Consider the following 19,741-nt stretch of genomic DNA (forward strand, 5'->3'; position numbering starts at 1 on the left):
TACAGTCTATGAATGCTGCACACAGGGCTGCTGTACAGTCTATGAATGCTGCACACAGGGCTGCTGTACAGTCTATGAATGCTGCACACAGGGCTGCTGTACAGTCTATGCATGCTGCACACAGGGCTGCTGTACAGTCTATGCATGCTGCACACAGGGCTGCTGTACAGTCTATGCATGCTGCACACAGGGCTGCTGTACAGTCTATGAATGCTGCACACAGGGCTGCTGTACAGTCTATGCATGCTGCACACAGGGCTGCTGTACAGTCTATGCATGCTGCACACAGGGCTGCGGTACAGTCTATGAATGCTGCACACAGGGCTGCTGTACAGTCTCTATGCATGCTGCACACAGGGCTGCTGTACAGTCTATGAATGCTGCACACAGGGCTGCTGTACAGTCTATGCATGCTGCACACAGGGCTGCTGTACAGTCTATGCATGCTGCACACAGGGCTGCTGTACAATCTATGAATGCTGCACACAGGGCTGCTGTACAGTCTATGGATGCTGCACACAGGGCTGCTGTACAGTCTATGGATGCTGCACACAGAACTGCTGTACAGTCTATGAATGCTGCACACAGGGCTGCTGTACAGTCTATGAATGCTGCACACAGGGCTGCTGTACAGTCTATGAATGCGGCACACAGGGCTGCTGTACAGTCTATGAATGCTGCACACAGGGCTGCAGTACAGTCTCTATAAATGCTGCACACAGGGCTACTGTACAGTCTATGCATGCTGCACACAGGGCTGCTGTACAGTCTCTATGCATGCTGCACACAGGGCTGCTGTACAGTCTCTATGAATGCTGCACACAGGGCTGCTGTACAGTCTATGAATGCTGCACACAGGGCTGCTGCACAGTCTATGAATGCTGCACACAGAGCTGCTTACAGTCTATGAATGCTGCACACAGGGCTGCTGTACAGTCTATGCATGCTGCACACAGGGCTGCTGTACAGTCTCTATGAATGCTGCACACAGGGCTGCTGTACAGTCTATGAATGCTGCACACAGGGCTGCTGTACAGTCTATGAATGCTGCACACAGGGCTGCTGTACAGTCTATGAATGCTGCACACAGGGCTGCTGTACAGTCTATGCATGCAGCACACAGGGCTGCTGTACAGTCTCTATGAATGCTGCACACAGGGCTGCTGTACAGTCTATGAATGCTGCACACAGGGCTGCTGTACAGTCTATGAATGCTGCACACAGAGCTGCTTACAGTCTATGAATGCTGCACACAGGGCTGCTGTACAGTCTATGAATGCTGCACACAGGGCTGCTGTACAGTCTATGCATGCTGCACACAGGGCTGCTGTACAGTCTCTATGAATGCTGCACACAGGGCTGCTGTACAGTCTATGAATGCTGCACACAGGGCTGCTGTACAGTCTATGAATGCTGCACACAGGGCTGCTGTACAGTCTCTATGAATGCTGTACACAGGGCTGCTGTACAGTCTATGAATGCTGCACACAGGGCTGCTGTACAGTCTCTATGAATGCTGCACACAGGGCTGCTGCACAGTCTATGAATGCTGCACACAGGGCTGCTGTACAGTCTCTATGAATGCTGCACACAGGGCTGCTGTACAGTCTATGAAAGCTGCACACAGGGCTGCTGTACAGTCTATGAATGCTGCACACAGGGCTGCTGTACAGTCTATGCATGCCGCACACAGGGCTGCTGTACAGTCTCTATGAATGCTGCACACAGGGCTGCTGTACAGTCTCTATGAATGCTGCACACAGGGCTGCTGCACAGTCTATGAATGCTGCACACAGGGCTGCTGTACAGTCTATGCATGCCGCACACAGGGCTGCTGTACAGTCTCTATGAATGCTGCACACAGGGCTGCTGTACAGTCTCTATGAATGCTGCACACTGGGCTGCTGTACAGTCTCTATGCATGCTGCACACAGGGCTGCTGTACAGTCTATGAATGCTGCACACAGGGCTGTTGTACAGTCTATAAATGCTGCACACAGGGCTGTTGTACAGTCTATGAATGCTGCACACAGGGCTGCTGCACAGTCTATGAATGCTGCACACAGGGCTGCTGTACAGTCTCTATGAATGCTGCACACAGGGCTGCTGCACAGTCTATGAATGCTGCACACAGGGCTGCTGTACAGTCTATGCATGCCGCACACAGGGCTGCTGTACAGTCTCTATGAATGCTGCACACAGGGCTGCTGTACAGTCTCTATGAATGCTGCACACTGGGCTGCTGTACAGTCTCTATGCATGCTGCACACAGGGCTGCTGTACAGTCTATGAATGCTGCACACAGGGCTGCTGTACAGTCTATGAATGCTGCACACAGGGCTGCTTTACAGTCTATGAATGCTGCACACAGGGCTGCTGTACAGTCTCTATGAATGCTGCACACAGGGCCGCTGTACAGTCTATGAATGCTGCACACAGGGCCGCTGTACAGTCTATGAATGCTGCACACAGGGCTGCTGCACAGTCTATGAATGCTGCACACAGGGCTGCTGCACAGTCTATGAATGCTGCACACAGGGCTGCTGTACAGTCTATGGATGCTGCACACAGGGCTGCTGTACAGTCTATGAATGCTGCACTCAGGGCTGCTGTACAGTCTATGAATGCTGCACACAGGGCTGCTGTACAGTCTATGAATGCTGCACACAGGGCTGCTGTACAGTCTATGAATGCTGCACACAGGGCTGCTGCACAGTCTATGAATGCTGCACACAGGGCTGCTGTACAGTCTATGAATGCTGCACACAGGGCTGCTGTACAGTCTATGGATGCTGCACACAGGGCTGCTGTACAGTCTATGAATGCTGCACACAGAACTGCTGTACAGTCTATGCATGCTGCACACAGGACTGTTGTACAGTCTATGAATGCTGCACACAGGGCTGCTGTACAGTCTATGAATGCTGCACACAGGGCTGCTGTACAGTCTATGAATGCTGCGCACAGGGCTGCTGTACAGTCTATGAATGTTGCGCACAGGGCTGCTGTACAGTCTCTATGCATGCTGCACACAGTGCTGCTGTACAGTCTCTATGCATGCTGCACACAGGGCTGCTGTACAGTCTATGCATGCTGCACACAGGGCTGCTGTACAGTCTATGAATGCTGCACACAGGGCTGCTGTACAGTCTATGAATGCTGCACACAGTGCTGCTGTACAGTCTCTATTCATGCTGCACACAGGGCTGCTGTACAGTCTCTATGAATGCTGTACACAGGGCTGCTGTACAGTCTATGAATGCTGCACACAGGGCTGCTGTACAGTCTATGAATGCTGCACACAGGGCTGCTGTACAGTATATGAATGCTGCACACAGGGCTGCTGTACAGTCTATGAATGCTGCACACAGGGCTGCTGTACAGTCTATGAATGCTGCACACAGGGCTGCTGTACAGTCTCTATGCATGCTGCACACAGGGCTGCTGTACAGTCTATGCATGCTGCACACAGGGCTGCTGTACAGTCTCTATGCATGCTGCACACAGGGCTGCTGTACAGTCTCTATGCATGCTGCACACAGGGCTGCTGTACAGTCTATGAATACTGCACACAGGGCTGCTGTACAGTCTATGAATACTGCACACAGGGCTGCTGTACAGTCTATGAATGCTGCACACAGGGCTGCTGTACAGTCTATGAATGCTGCACACAGGGCTGCTGTACAGTCTCTATGAATGCTGCACACAGGGCTGCTGCACAGTCTATGAATGCTGCACACAGGGCTGCTGTACAGTCTATGCATGCCGCACACAGGGCTGCTGTACAGTCTCTATGAATGCTGCACACAGGGCTGCTGTACAGTCTCTATGAATGCTGCACACTGGGCTGCTGTACAGTCTATGAATGCTGCACACAGGGCTGCTGTACAGTCTATGGATGCTGCACACAGGGCTGCTGTACAGTCTATGAATGCTGCACACAGAACTGCTGTACAGTCTATGCATGCTGCACACAGGACTGCTGTACAGTCTATGAATGCTGCACACAGGGCTGCTGTACAGTCTATGAATGCTGCACACAGGGCTGCTGTACAGTCTATGAATGCTGCACACAGGGCTGCTGTACAGTCTATGAATGCTGCGCACAGGGCTGCTGTACAGTCTATGAATGTTGCGCACAGGGCTGCTGTACAGTCTCTATGCATGCTGCACACAGTGCTGCTGTACAGTCTCTATGCATGCTGCACACAGGGCTGCTGTACAGTCTCTATGCATGCTGCACACAGGGCTGCTGTACAGTCTATGAATGCTGCACACAGGGCTGCTGTACAGTCTCTATTCATGCTGCACACAGGGCTGCTGTACAGTCTCTATTCATGCTGCACACAGGGCTGCTGTACAGTCTCTATGAATGCTGTACACAGGGCTGCTGTACAGTCTATGAATGCTGCACACAGGGCTGCTGTACAGTCTATGAATGCTGCACACAGGGCTGCTGTACAGTATATGAATGCTGCACACAGGGCTGCTGTACAGTCTATGAATGCTGCACACAGGGCTGCTGTACAGTCTATGAATGCTGCACACAGGGCTGCTGTACAGTCTCTATGCATGCTGCACACAGGGCTGCTGTACAGTCTCTATGAATTCTGCACACAGGGCTGCTGTACAGTCTCTATGCATGCTGCACACAGGGCTGCTGTACAGTCTCTATGCATGCTGCACACAGGGCTGCTGTACAGTCTATGAATACTGCACACAGGGCTGCTGTACAGTCTATGAATACTGCACACAGGGCTGCTGTACAGTCTATGAATGCTGCACACAGGGCTGCTGTACAGTCTATGAATGCTGCACACAGGGCTGCTGTACAGTCTATGCATGCTGCACACAGGGCTGCTGTACAGTCTCTATGCATGCTGCACACAGGGCTGCTGTACAGTCTACGAATGCTGCACACAGGGCTGCTGTACAGTCTATGCATGCTGCACACAGGGCTGCTGTACAGTCTATGAATGCTGCACACAAGGCTGCTGTACAGTCTATGAATGCTGCACACAGGGCTGCTGTACAGTCTCTATGCATGCTGCACACAGGGCTGCCGTACAGTCTATGAATGCTGCACACAGGGCTGCTGTACAGTCTCTATGCATGCTGCACACAGGGCTGCTGTACAGTCTATGAATGCTGCACACAGGGCTGCTGTACAGTCTATGCATGCTGCACACAGGGCTGCTGTACAGTCTATGCATGCTGCACACAGGGCTGCTGTACAGTCTATGAATGCTGCACACAGGGCTGCTGTACAGTCTATGCATGCTGCACACAGGGCTGCTGTACAGTCTATGAATGCTGCACACAGGGCTGCTGTACAGTCTATGAATGCGGCACACAGGGCTGCTGTACAGTCTATGAATGCTGCACACAGGGCTGCTGTACAGTCTATGCATGCTGCACACAGGGCTGCTGTACAGTCTATGCATGCTGCACACAGGGCTGCTGTACAGTCTATGCATGCTGCACACAGGGCTGCTGTACAGTCTATGCATGCTGCACACAGGGCTGCTGTACAGTCTATGCATGCTGCACACAGGGCTGCTGTACAGTCTATACATTCTGCACACAGGGCTGCTGTACAGTCTATGAATGCTGCACACAGGGCTGCTGTACAGTCTATGAATGCTGCACACAGGGCTGCTGTACAGTCTATGCATGCTGCACACAGGGCTGCTGTACAGTCTCTATGAATGCTGCACACAGGGCTGCTGTACAGTATCTATGAATGCTGCACACAGGGCTGCTGTACAGTCTCTCACCTCTGCAATACACGTCAGGATGATGAGGCAGAGCTTGCCGCTGTTCAGCCGATGCTCATCTGCAGAAGAGGAAACAACAAGCGTTACTACGGCTGCTAGAAAGAAGATGGAGAGGAGGAGGACGACGACAGGGTAAGAAAAAGAGGCCCCGTAAAACCGCTAACGAGCAAGAGGCTGGCCACAAGTTTAGAGAGCAAAATTAAAAACAAAGGGAGTAACGGGGGACAGGGTGTGACAGAAAGTGACAGGGGACAGCGAGCGACAGGGAACAGGGAGTGACGGGAGATAGAGAGTGACAGGGAGCAGGAGGATGAGAAAGTGATGGAGATAGAGAGTAACGAGGGAAAGGGAGTGACAGGTATGGAGAGAGTTGGGGAACACAGAGTGATGGAGGACAGACAGTGATGGGGACAAGGACTGACGGGAGACAGGGAGTGACAGGAGAGCAAGAGTGACAGAAAGTGATGAGGGACAGAGAGCGACGGGGGAAAGGAAGTGACTGATACAGAAAGTAACGGGGACACTGAGTTACAAGGGACAGAGAGCGACTAAGGACAGGCCGTGACGCGGGACAGAGACTAGGAGGGGACAGAGAGTGACAGAAAGTGACCGGGGGATAGAGAGTGACAGGAGAGAGTGACAAAGTGACAGGGGACAGAGAGCGACAGGGAAAGGAAGTGACTGGGGATAGGGAGTGACAGGGCACAAAGAGTGATGGGGGACAGTGAATAACGAGGCACAGAGACTGACAGGAAGTAATGGAAGGACAGAGAGTGACGGGGACAGAGAGTGATAGGGGAACAGAGAGTGACGGAGACAGAAAGTGACGGGGCACAGAGAGTGACGGAGACAGAAAGTGATGGGGGACAGGCAGTGATGGGGCACAGAGAGCGACGGGGAGCGACAGGAACTGCGAATGAAGTGGACAGGGACAGGGAGTGACGGGGACAGAGAGTGACAGGGAAAAGGCAGTGATGGAGGACAGGGAGTGACGGGGACAGAGAGTGACAGGGACAGAGAGTGACAGGGACAGAGAGTGACAGGGACAGAGAGTGACAGGGACAGAGAGTGACAGGGAAAAGGCAGTGATGGGGACATGGAGTGACAGGGACAGAGAGTGACAGGGAAAAGGCAGTGATGGGGACATGGAGTGACAGGGACAGAGAGTGACAGGGAAAAGGCAGTGATGGAGGACAGGGAGTGATGGGGACAGGGAGTGACGGGGACAGAGAGTGACAGGGAAAAGGCAGTGATGGAGGACAGGGAGTGACCGGGACAGGGAGTGACGGGGACAGAGAGTGACAGGGAAAAGGCAGTGATGGAGGACAGGGAGTGATGGGGACAGGGAGTGACGGGGACAGAGAGTGACAGGGAAAAGGCAGTGATGGAGGACAGGGAGTGACCGGGACAGGGAGTGACGGGGACAGAGAGTGACAGGGAAAAGGCAGTGATGGAGGACAGGGAGTGACGGGGACAGGGAGTGACGGGGAAAAGGCAGTGACAGGCATTATTCCCGCAGCATTATACTGGTGACAGATATACAGAGATGTGCAGGTCGCAGCTTTTTACCTTTTGTGTCTTGCATGACGATGGAGCTGTATTTCAGGAAAGTGATGAGGAGGTTGCTGGATTGCACATCGGCATCGAGAGGCAGCTCTGTGGGGCTGATCACTGCAAATAACACAACAGCATTATATACCGCTTGTCACATCGCCCCGATCCCCCTGCTTCATTCCTCAACCAGACTGGACGTAGATAACCCAATAATCAGCGGGTACTTGTATCAGAAACAGAGGCGTCAGCTCGCTTAGATAACAAATCAGCTGCTCCTGTTCCGCTGCCTGAGGAAGTGGGCTGTGTCACACGAAACGTGTTGCAGTGATTGGGAGTACATTATTAAAGAATACTTTTGAAACATTTATCTTGTGGAATCTAGGTGAGTACCTCTTCCCCTATTTTTAATTTGAACATTGTTTTATCCTTTTGGCGCCTCTGTGATTCTAGTCCGCATTTGGTGGAGGGCTCTACCCCCGTTCTTCCTGCCTACAGAGAGTGGCAGCTTAATCTACCCCGAGGGGGTGGGTCAAGCTCCCCTTATGCTGGAAATACACGGCTCGATTCTGAGCCATTTAGATGGCTCGATAGATCATTTCCGACATGTCCGATCTCCCGCCCGATCGTTTCGCTGCTCGATTCTGCATTGAGGACAATGCAAAAAGATAAGAAAAACGAGCGGGAGATAAGAGAGTCGCCTGCAGAATCGAGTGGGGAACTGATCGAGGCAAAGAATCAAGCGGCAAAAATCGAGCCATGTATGGCCAGCATCTTCAAAGTGGTTTCTTGTCAGCAGCCTACCTTTGTGAGTATATCTTATGTAGTTTTCCTTTTACCATACTGGACAAAAATACTACACTATAGTGAGCTCTCTATTTCTCTATTGTTTTTACAATATCCAGCGGTGGTTTGGATGTTGGGGAGGCACCCAATGTAGGTGTGTTCTGTGATAGGTAACTCAGTGATCTCCCCAGAGCCTTTCAAGTGGGCGCGCCGCCCGGGTGAATCATTTAGCCGCCCAGGTGATTCATTTGACCACCCGGATTATTTACATAGCCTTTTGCAAGGCTGAAACTTTTTGATGTTCACATTAACACAGCAGCGCTCTGTCAGAGCAGTTTGCAGCCTCCCCCCTCTCCTCCTCCCCTCTTTCCTATCAGCGTGGTGGAGGGGCGGGGAAAGCACAAGAACTGAGCACAGCGCAGATGAGCCGGAACTGCGGGAACTATGAAGGAGCTGGTGAGCGGCCGTACACAGAAGGAGCAGAAAGGTCTTGAATTCCTTCTGGTAAATCATTTATCTCCCCGGCCACTGCAGTGGGCAGAAGCTCCCCTCCTCCTCTCCTTATCAGTGCAGAAGTACAAGGCCCCCTATCCCCCTTTCATTCATCAAATAAGCTTTAAAGCGTGGACTCATTAACACATCAAAAAGTTTATTTACTCTAAATTAGTTCAAGCATTAAGAATTCACAACACATTCGGAATATACCCCATTAAACACTGCAAAAGATGTCATGATAAATAAGCATTTTACAGCCAGCTGCAAGAGGAGCCTGGTACTTGGCATTCACTCTGGCTCCTGTCTCACTACATACACATAACACTGCTGTCCCTGCACTTTATCACAAACTACCAAATGTCTTTCTCTGATTGTTCAGTTATATCGTTGCAACATCCAGCTTTCGCAATCTGCACATGAATAGCTAAATGTTTAGTTTAGCTGTCTTGTCTCAGCTGTTATGCTTAGTACACAACGATGCAATTTTCTGTCAGATTAACAGTCAATTTGATTATTTCCGACAGGTCCAATCTGATTTCCACTCGTTGTTCTGATCACTTCTATACAAAATCGATCAGAAAAACAATCAAAAATCAGATCAGACCTGTCGGAAATAATCAATTTGAACACCAATCTGAATGAAAATTGCATTGTATGTACTAAGCATTATAAAGAAAAGCTAACTTGTATGCTCACAAATTAAGTTAGCCTTGTTTTTGCTAAATTCCCCTCTGGGGTTCTCACCACCCCTGGTGTCTGCCTGTGTGATCAGCTTTAGTCCGCACTGTTCTCCTCCTCCTAGTGTGTGTACAGCAGCAGGAGTCATGTACATAGCATGCGTGGTGAATGATGTCTGGTCATTGTCAGAGTCATATATGTGATGATGGGGCTTGGCACTAAGGCCCCATTCACACTGGACTGCTTTTCAGGGGATTTTCCAGCTCTTTGCTGATCGCCAGACAACCCAGTAGCAAGCATCGTGACCTTACTTCACCACCCGGCTACTTTTCCATGCCACCCGGCTGGAAAATATTTCTGGGGAGAACACTGTAACTACAGAAGAAACATTTTATAAAGAGTTATCTCACCTCATGTGATGACGCACACAAGTATTGGGAAAAAGAGAATCTTAAAAGTTTTTTTAAAAAGTTATGCTGTTGACAACGCGCTTCACTGGTCCTCATTCACTTCTTCGGGTCAATACAACAACTAAACCTTATTTATGAGCTGTATGGAGCGTGGGCGCCTGTAATCTATACTGAAATACAGAGTATGTTGTAGTCCACAAGAGCGATGTCTGACAGTGAGATTGCATGATCAAGCTGGAAACATTGGGGGGGGGGGGGCTGCCAGAGGCTTACTATCTAAGGGGTGAGGGTACAGACAATAGGTGCATCTGTGTGGGAAGGGGTACATGAGCATGAAAAGTTGAGTCTTGAGGAATTGAAGGAATTGAGAATACGTGCATATCTGATGGCTGGTGGGAGCGAGTTCCAGAGAGTGGGGGGCAGCCCTGGTGAAGTCCTGAAATCGTGCATGTGACTGAGTTATGCGTGGTGCAACTAGGCGCAGGTCATTGGAGGATCGGAGGGGGCGGGCTGGTATGTGCCTGTGGACCAGATCAGAGATGTAGGTGAGGCAGATCCTGGGCAATGATTTGTAGGTCAAGCACAGGATTTTGCAGTTGATCCTGTAGCAGATGGGGAGCCAGTGGAGGGCTTTACAGAGGGCAGTCATAGAGGCGCTGCGATTCATTACTTATTGAAGGGGGTCAGTATGGTTTGATGGGAAGCCTGATAAAAGGGAATGGCAATAGTCCAGATGGGAGATGACAAGGGTGTGCATGAGGAGTTTAGTGGTGTCAGGGGACAGGTAGGAGCGGATCCTGGAGATGTTGCAGAGGTGAAAGTAGCAGGATCTGGCAATACTGTGGATGTGGTGTGCAAAGGAGAGAGCAGAGTCCAGGATGACACTTAAGCAGCGGGCTTAAAGGGAATGTCCAAGCAAAATAAAAAAAAATGAGTTTCACTTACCTGGGGCTTCTACCAGCCCCATGCAGCCATCCTGTGCCCTCGTATTCACTCACTGCTTCTCCAGTCCCCCGCTGACAGCTTGCCGACCTCGGAGGTCGGCGGGACGCATTGCATACATTTTTATGCATTCCCGCTAGTGCAGGAACATTAACACATACATTTTTACTAATTACCAGTTCAATGCGTAAATGTTTACGCAATGAACCAGTAATGCGTATAAATGTATGTATTAATGTTCCTGCACTAGCGGGAATGCGTAAAAATGTATGCAATGCGTCCCGCCGACCTCCGAGGTCGGCAAGCTGCCAGTGGGGGACTGGAGCAGCAGTGAGTGAATACGAGGGCACAGGATGTCTGCATGGGGCTGGTAGAAGCCCCAGGTAAGTGAAACTCATTTTTTTATTTTGCTTGAACCTTCCCTTTAAGGGGCGGGGCAGATGGTAGTGTTGTCGATAGTGATATGCATATCTGGGAGGGGTGCAGCTGTGTGGGGCGGGAATACCAGAAGCACAGTTTGCCCAGATAGAGATTCAGGAATATAGCGGCCATCCAGGAGGAAATGAGTTTCCCAATCAAAGCAGTGTGGAGTGAGAACAGTAAGGGGCCCAAGAAGGAGCCTTGGGGAACACCAGCTGAGAGGAGTGGAGGAGGAGCCATTGAAGGAGCGGTAGGAGAGGTAGGAGGAGATCAAGGCTCAGGCTAGGTCATGGATACACATGGACTGCAGGGAGTGGAGAAGGAGTGAGTGGTATCCAGTGTCAATTGCCGAGGAGAGGTCCAGAAGGAGCGGGATGGAGACGGAAGTGCACTCACTCCTGAAGTGTAAGATTTTGATTGCATATTGTTTTATCGTTCTTCTGATTAAAAGTCAATCAAACAGATCATTGAAACGAAAAGTAAAATGATTCAACACCCACTAACCAAGAAGCTTAGAATTAGATTAAACAATTTCTACCACCGATATCCATACGGGACAGGAAGACATTCAGCATCAAAAGAAAACAAAAATTAACAACAAACTTACTATGAAAAAAAAGAATAAATATATGAATGAAGCTTTACCGTCAGAAGTGGGAGGGGTGGTGCCCAGAGTAATTGTAGGCGTGGTCGGTTGTGGGCTGGGAGGAACCGTCACCAATCCCAACTCAGGATGACTCTGCAACCAGAATCGAGAGAAAGGTCATACAATCTTCCCTACACAAGCAGACACTCGAGACACAAAGAACAGAGCGATGGTCAACTACAAAACACATTCCTACTGGTCAATTACCCATCACATGACTGGTCGTGGATACTAGAGGTGGAGACTGGCTGGGGAGTGAGCTGGCAGCTGCTGATCGCTTAAAGTGAAACTCCAGACTAAAAATCGACTCAGCAGCACTGAAAAGGCCTGGTGTTTCTTTAACAGTTTCACAGCATCAGAACTTTGTTTCTCTTATACAAGCCTCATTTTTAGCTGCACAGAAGAAAACTGCCCGGGCTTTTTTCCCCTGATGCTGTGCAAAGCATGATGGGATTTCTGATGTTGTTGTTCTCGTTCTGCTGTTTTGGTGCAAATTTTTTTTTAACATTTTGAATTTGACATTTGAAGCCTAGCGCATGCAGCTGGGAGGGGATATCAGGACACATGATAGTTGGAACTGTGTCTTATGCTCCCTGTCACCTCCTTTCAACCAAAAAGATGGCTGCCCCATGAAATCACAAACATTTGCCTGTTCTTTTAAAACAGGGTGGGTAAGAGATTATATTACCTATCTATTTTAATTAACATACAGTAACTAATGTAACTTAAAGAGACACTGAAGCGGAAAAAAAATATGATATAGTGAATTGGTTGTGTACTATGAATAATTACTAGAAGATTAGCAGCAAAGAAAATATTCTCATACTTTTATTTTCAGGTATATAGTGTTTTTTCTAACATTGCATCATTCTATAATATGTGCAGATTACACAACACTCCGCATTCAAAATGAGTCTTTCAGAGCAGTCTGTGAAGTAATGACCTCTCCTCTAGCAGAGGAAAAGTAAATAGTCCAGGAACAGTTGAGATAATAAAAGTCAGATAACAGCCCTCTCCAGACTAAACTTAGTCGGAGAGCTTAATGGCTTTTTTGTATAGAGATAACAACTGGAGTTTCTTAACTCTTCCTGTACTGGAAACAATTAGACTGATGTATCTGATCTTAATGTTTTATTTCTTAGCTGTGCTACACATACAAATCATAATATCATCATTTTTTTTTCGCTTCAGTGTCTAACCACTTTACCCCCGCGCGTACGTATTTCTCCGCCCCTTTTTCCATCCTTTAACAACCAGGGACGGAGAAACACGTAATTTCCGCGTTCCCGACGCTGCCCGCGCTCCCGCTCGTAAACACGCCGCCCGCCGCTAGTAAACACGCCGCCGCCCGCTCGCCCAGAGATCAATGAACGGGAAAATCCATTCCCGTTCGTTGATCTAAGCCCCGCAATGATCAGCTGCTCTCCTATGGGCAGCGCGATCATTGTGAGAAAAAACTCACGTGTCCAGCCTCCTTATACTTCCTCCAAGCTTCCGGAAGGAAGCTTGGAGGTCGCATTAAAACAAAAAGTTACTGTGGCCATCTTGTGGCCAAATAGTAAACTACACCCTACACATTTTTTACATACAAATAAATGACTTTTACACATAAAATTAACTCATTACCTCCCACACTCCCCATTTTTTTTTTTTGTAATTAAAAAAAAATTAAAAAATTTACAATTAAAAAAAATACATAAATAGTTACCTTAGGGACTGAACTTTTTAAATATTTATGTCAAGAGGGTATAACACTGTTACTTTATAAACTATGGGCTTGTAATTAGGGATGGACGCAAAAATGAAAAAAATGCACCTTTATTTCCAAATAAAATATTGGCGCCAAACATTGTGATAGGGACATAATTTAAATGGTTTTAAAACCGGGACAAAAGGGCAAATACGTTTCATGGGTTTTAATTACAGTAGCATGCATTATTTAAAAACTATAATGGCCGAAAACTGAAAAATAATTATTTTTTTCCCCACATTTTTCCTATTTTCCCATTAAAACACATTTAGAAAAAAATAATTCTTGGCATAATGTCCCACCTAAAGAAAGCCTAATTGGTGGCGGAAAAAACAAGATAGACAACTTTACTTACGGTAACGTCTTTTCCAGTAGTCAGAAGGACAGCACCCCTGGATGAGACTTGTCTCCCTCCCAATCGTGGACAGGAACTGCAAAAGAAAGATTTGCATAACAAATAGGCAGCCATATATAAGCTACTAGCTTACCCTCAGTACTTCAGTTAATACAAAAGATGACACGGACCGGTATAAATGCCTACTTACATAATTATTATTCCACCCAAAAATAGGGCGGGTTGCAGGGGTGCTGTCCTTCTGACTACTGGAAAAGACGTTACCGTAAGTAAAGTTGTCTTTCCCAGAACGTCATTGGACAGCACCCCTGGATGAGACGATGTACCAGATATGAGATCTAGGGCGGGACCACTGCCTGCAGTACTTTTCTTCCAAAAGATAAATCTGCTGCGGCTGAGATGTTTAGGCGATAATGCCTCACAAAGGTATTGTGACTTGACCAGGTAGCAGCTCTGCATATCTGTTCTATTGATGCCCCTGACCTCTCTGCCCAGGAAGTCGATATTCCTCTTGTAGAATGAGCTCTAATTGAAGACCCTAACTGCTTCCCTTGAGCTTGATATGCCAATGTAATAGCCTGTCTGATCCATCGTGCTAGAGTCGTTTTGGACGCCTTGTTGCCTCTTTGTTTCCCAGCAAATAGAATGAACATTGCGTCAGTTTTTCTCCATGGACCTGTTCTCTCCATATATTGTATAAGACATCTCCTCACATCCAGGCAATGAAGTCTCTTTTCCTTGTCATTGTTAGGATTCTCACAAAAGGAAGGAAGGAAGATTTCTTGATTCCTGTGAAATGAGGAAACAACCTTTGGTAGAAACGCTGCATCCGTGCGTAACGTAATTCTATCTTCAGAAATGACGCAGTAGGGCTCTTTAATAGACAATGCCTGTAATTCACCTATTCTTCTAGCTGAAGTAATAGCTAGCAGGAAAATGGTTTTTAGAGTAAGAAATTTATCCGAAATCTGTGATAATGGTTCAAAAGGGGCTTCACATAACCCCTGTAAGACAGTATTTAAATCCCATGAGGGTATTCTGGACCTGATTGCTGGTTTCAGTCTCTTTAAAGCTTGGAAGAATCTTAAAATTAGATTTTCTTCTGCCAGCCGTCTTTCTAGAAATACGCTTAGAGCAGATACCTGTACCTTCAGAGTGCTTATACTAAGCCCCTTCTTGTATCCACACTGAAGAAATTCTAATACGGATTTAAGTGATGTATTGTCACAAGATCTTTCCGAGCACCATTCGTTAAACACTCTCCAGGCCTTTTGGTATATTACTCGAGTCACCTTCTTCCTACTCTGTATCAAGGTTTCTGATAATTCGTCTGAAAAGCCTTTGGACTTCAGGATGCCCCATTCAGCTTCCAGGCTGAAAGGTGAAGGCTGTTTAAACTCGGATGCCACACTGGACCCTGGGACAACAAGTGAGGTATGGGAGGAAAGACTATCGGATCTGTAACCGCTAGTGTTCTTAGTGACGTGAACCATGGTCTCTTTGGCCATAGTGGAGCTATCAGGATTACTCGAGCCTTGTCCTGAATAATCTTTTTTATTACTCGTGGTAGCAATGGTATTGGAGGAAATGCATACATCAGTAACTCTCCCCAATTGATCGAGAAGGCGTCTACTTTCCAAGGTAGGTCCTCTGGAAACAGGGCACAAAATTGTTGACATTTCGCATTCGCTCTCCTTGCAAATAGGTCTACTTCTGGGCAACCCCATTGTAACGTCACTTGCTGAAAAACTTCCAGATCTAGTGACCACTCGTTCGAGTCTAACTTCCTCCTGCTGAGGTAGTCCGCCAAGTGGTTTGAGGTTCCCTTTAAATGTATCGCAGTTAAAGATAAAAGATTTCTCTCCGACCAGAATAGGATCTTTGCCGTCTTTTCCCATAAGGATTGACTCCTCGTGCCCCCTTGCCTGTTCAGGAAAGCTACAACGCTCCTGTTGTCTGTTCTTATTCTGACATGAGAATTCTCTATTAGGGGGCCGAAATGTAGTAAGGCTTGTCATACTGCTTGCAACTCTCTGTTGTTCGATGACTGTGACCTTATTGTCATATTCCATGATCCTTGAGCCGGCAGAGAATTGAAGTGGGCTCCCCAACCCCACAAACTGGCATCGGTTGTGATTGTATTCTGTTGTGGATAATTCCATAGATGACCTGGAGATAGATGATCCAGACGTTGCCACCAGATAAGGGAAGTCTTTACACTTTGTGGAATGATGATCTTCTTGTCTAGAGTCACCAGAGACCTGTTCCAAGATTTCAAAATCCATATTTGTAGAAATCTCGCATGGAACTGTCCCCACTGGATCGCCGGAAAGGCAGAGGTTAGAAGTCCTAGAAGAGCCATGGCTTTTCTTAGCGATATGCTTCTTAATTTCTGAAATGAGAAAATACTATTAAAAATAGCAATGATCTTCCTATCAGGTAACAACAGTTTCTCTTCTCTGGTAGAAATATTGAAACCCAAAAATTCTAGACACTGGGAAGGAATCAGAGCAGACTTTTCCCAATTAATTAACCAACCTAACTCCTGGAGGACGCCCAGAGTTATAAAAAGCTGATCATTAACGGATTTTTCAGAAGAACCCCATAATAAAAAATCATCAAGGTAACCGACAATATTAACGTGTCTTAACCTGAGAAGAGCTAATACTTCAGACATAACCTTAGTAAATAGCCATGGGGCAGACGATAGTCCGAAAGGCAAGGCATTAAATTGAAAATGTCTTACCTCTCCTTCCATCCACACGGCAAACCTCAGGTATTGTTGGCAGGATAAATGGATTGGTAGATGTAGATACGCATCCTTCAGGTCTAGGGATGCCAAAAAATCGTCCTTCTGTAAAAGATGAACCACAGATCGAATATTGTCCATCCTGAACTTCCTGTATTTGACTTTTAGATTCAATTTCTTTAGGTTTAGAATCAATCGATAGGCTCCCTGAGGCTTTTTTACCAGGAAGATTGGGGAGTAGAATCCCTGTTCTCTTTGACATGCTGGAACCTGTCGAATTACTCCTTTCTGAAGAAGAGACTTTACTTCTGACTGGAGGGCTACTAATAAGGCTGGGTCTTTTGGACAAGGTGTTAAGACAAAGTTTTGAGGGGGGAGATGTTCGAACTCTATTTTGTAACCTTCTAATATTATGTTTAGTAACCATTGATTGGTGAATAGTTGTTGCCATATTTCGTAAAAGTTGGTGATTCTCCCCCCCACCGGAATGATGGCGTCATTGTTTGTTTGTCTTTTTAGTATTAGTAGCGGTATTGCGGGGTCCTTGTTGCCTGTAAGGAGCCCATCTTCTACCCCTGGAGGATTTACTATCCGTTTCATTTTTAGCGGGGGCCCGAAATGGCCGTTTATTCTGAAAGGGGCGCTTCTTTGGGAAATTTTTCTTATTATCTGCTGTACGATCTAGTGTATCGTCCAGCTTAGACCCAAACAGAAGATCTCCTTCACAGGGGATACCACAAAGCTTAGATCTGGATGAGTTATCCCCATTCCATGTCTTAACCCATACTCCCCTTCTAGCTGAGTTCACTAGTGCGGTGGTACGGGCTGTTAATTTAACCGTATCGTCTGCTGCATCAACCATAAAATCTGAGGCATTAGTGATTTTAGGAAAGTCATTAAGGATTTCTTCCCTAGACACCCCATTTGCTATTTTATACTGTAATTCTGCCAACCAAGACTTCAGAGATCGACTCACTGCTGTCGATGCTACTGCCGGTTTAAAAGTTAATGAAGCAGACTCCCAAGCCCTACGCAAAACATTATCCATTTTCTTGTCTATTGGGTCTTTAAGGTTTCCGAAATCCTCAAACATAAGGTCTGATTTTCTTGAAACCCTGGAAAAGGACGGATCTAGTTTTGGCGGAGGGCCCCAATAAGCCTGGTCATCAGGAGAAAAAGGATAACGCTTAGATAAAGATTTTGGCCAAAAGGCCCTTTTCTCAGGATTTTGCCACTCTTTCTTGATCAAAGTTTTAAGAGTAGAATGGACCGGGATGAACCTGGATTGGGGGTCCGCCAATCCCTCATACATTTGGTCAAGGGGTGACAAGGGTTTTTGCTCTGATTTAATACCCATTGTTTCATGCATGGATGTCAAAAGATCCTTCATTAATTCTGTAGAAAAAGCAAACTTTTGTGGTTTTTCAGTCTTATCCATCTCCTCCCCCTCAGATATTTCATCTAATGCAGAAATTTCTCCCTCAGAAAATTGAGAACCTTCTACCTCACTATCTCTGCTTCTCCTAGCCTGCACAGGAGTACGAGATAAAGGAATTGGAGATAAACCACTGACATTAAGGTTAACAGGAACCTCATTGCTAGGACCAGGCATTTCAGCAGGGCTGGGAGCTACAGTCTGAGAAGAAATGGCAGAATCTTTAATTTCCTTGATGGCTGAAGACATTTCTGACCGCATCCATCCCATCAGATCCTTAAAGATTACTGGTGATTCATCCTTAACCAGTTTGTTTGTACAATCCTGGCACAGCTTTTTTGAGGTAGAGGATGACAAGCGAGAGGAGCAAATGGCACATTTCTTCACAGATTTACTAGATCCACTAGACTGTGTGGAAGATTTGTCAGATTTGTCCTGTTTTCCAGGCTTTTCATGTTTTTCTGGCTAAAAAACATAATAACAAACCAACCATTAGTACCCTCTCTAGTATATATAAAAATACACATATATACACACTGTACAATTTGTACATAAGTACTTGCCAGAGAGGTATCTTGGGCTGGCCTGGCAGACTGCGCAGGAGCTGACCCAGAAGCGTCCTCCATGCTCACTTTAGACAACCAGAGTGAGTCAGGAAACAGATTTAAATAATCATCACATGACACAAAGAAATGCAAACAGCCACCTGAATACTCAGTTCATTAGCATGTTTCTCATTTGCATAAGCCTTTCAAAGGTTAGCCAGCCGCGGCACCTGCCGCTTAATTGCTTAAGCGTATTAGCATAATTATCCCCCTTCTGCGGCACCTGCCGCCTGTAAACCGTTACCTTAGCGGATCAGCTGATGCTGATCCGCAATGACCGCCGCGGCCGCCTGCCGCCTGATCTGAGTCACACTGGACGCTGCGCGTGACGACTTCCGGGAAGACCCGGAAGTACCTTGTCTCCCAAGCGCGCCTGCGCTATATCTCCGCTGCCTTGCACGGAGAAGCCTCCTCCACGCTGCAGGGCTCCCACTGTCACCTGAATCAGCCTAACTGGAGCCCTGAAAGACGTTGCCCCTGAACACCTGTCAAGGATAGCACTCTGGAGACCTCTCCTCTGCATTCCGTCCGGGACAGGAAACTGAACTGAAGTACTGAGGGTAAGCTAGTAGCTTATATATGGCTGCCTATTTGTTATGCAAATCTTTCTTTTGCAGTTCCTGTCCACGATTGGGAGGGAGACAAGTCTCATCCAGGGGTGCTGTCCAATGACGTTCTGGGAAATAGTTCATTTCATTGCGATAAGTAATGATAAAGTTATAGACGAATGAATGGAAGGAGCGCTGAAAGGTGAAAATTGCTCTGGTGCTCAGGGGGTAAAACCCCTCAGTGGTGAAGTGGTTAATGACAGTATGTTTGTTTAGGCTGAAGTTCCCCTGTAACAACTATGAACGTGAGCTGCAGCTATCTAATTACTTTTTACATTTTGCAAAAAGTACATTTTTATACCAGAATTTGTTTCAAATATTGTTGTATTAAATACATGAAAATCTTAATTCTAAAGATGAATTGAAGCGATAAAAACAACGGAATGCAAAAAAATCCTAAATTGGTGCAAATGTTATGTAAATTGTATGCAAATATATGTATATGGCATGGCTGCTATATTTAAAAGGGACACTGTAAGGGGGGTCGGGGGAAAATGAGCTGAACTTACCCGGGGCTTCTAATGGTCCCCCGCA

At 47.1% G+C, this 19,741-nt stretch overlaps 1 protein-coding gene across 1 annotated transcript in view; it reads right to left on the reverse strand.

The window, feature by feature from the left end:
- Window positions 1–19,741, reverse strand: part of ARMH3 (armadillo like helical domain containing 3) — a 211,937-nt gene that overhangs the window by 136,502 nt on the left and 55,694 nt on the right. The window contains exons 14-16 of the mRNA XM_068258854.1: window positions 11,705–11,798; window positions 7,347–7,448; window positions 5,778–5,836 (exon numbers count right to left, since the gene is read on the reverse strand). Of these exons, the coding sequence (XP_068114955.1) occupies window positions 5,778–5,836; window positions 7,347–7,448; window positions 11,705–11,798 (255 nt within the window). The remainder of the gene's footprint in view (window positions 1–5,777; window positions 5,837–7,346; window positions 7,449–11,704; window positions 11,799–19,741) is intronic.

The sequence above is a fragment of the Hyperolius riggenbachi genome, chromosome 10 (assembly GCF_040937935.1).
Source record: "Hyperolius riggenbachi isolate aHypRig1 chromosome 10, aHypRig1.pri, whole genome shotgun sequence".
NCBI classification, from domain to species: domain Eukaryota; kingdom Metazoa; phylum Chordata; class Amphibia; order Anura; family Hyperoliidae; genus Hyperolius; species Hyperolius riggenbachi.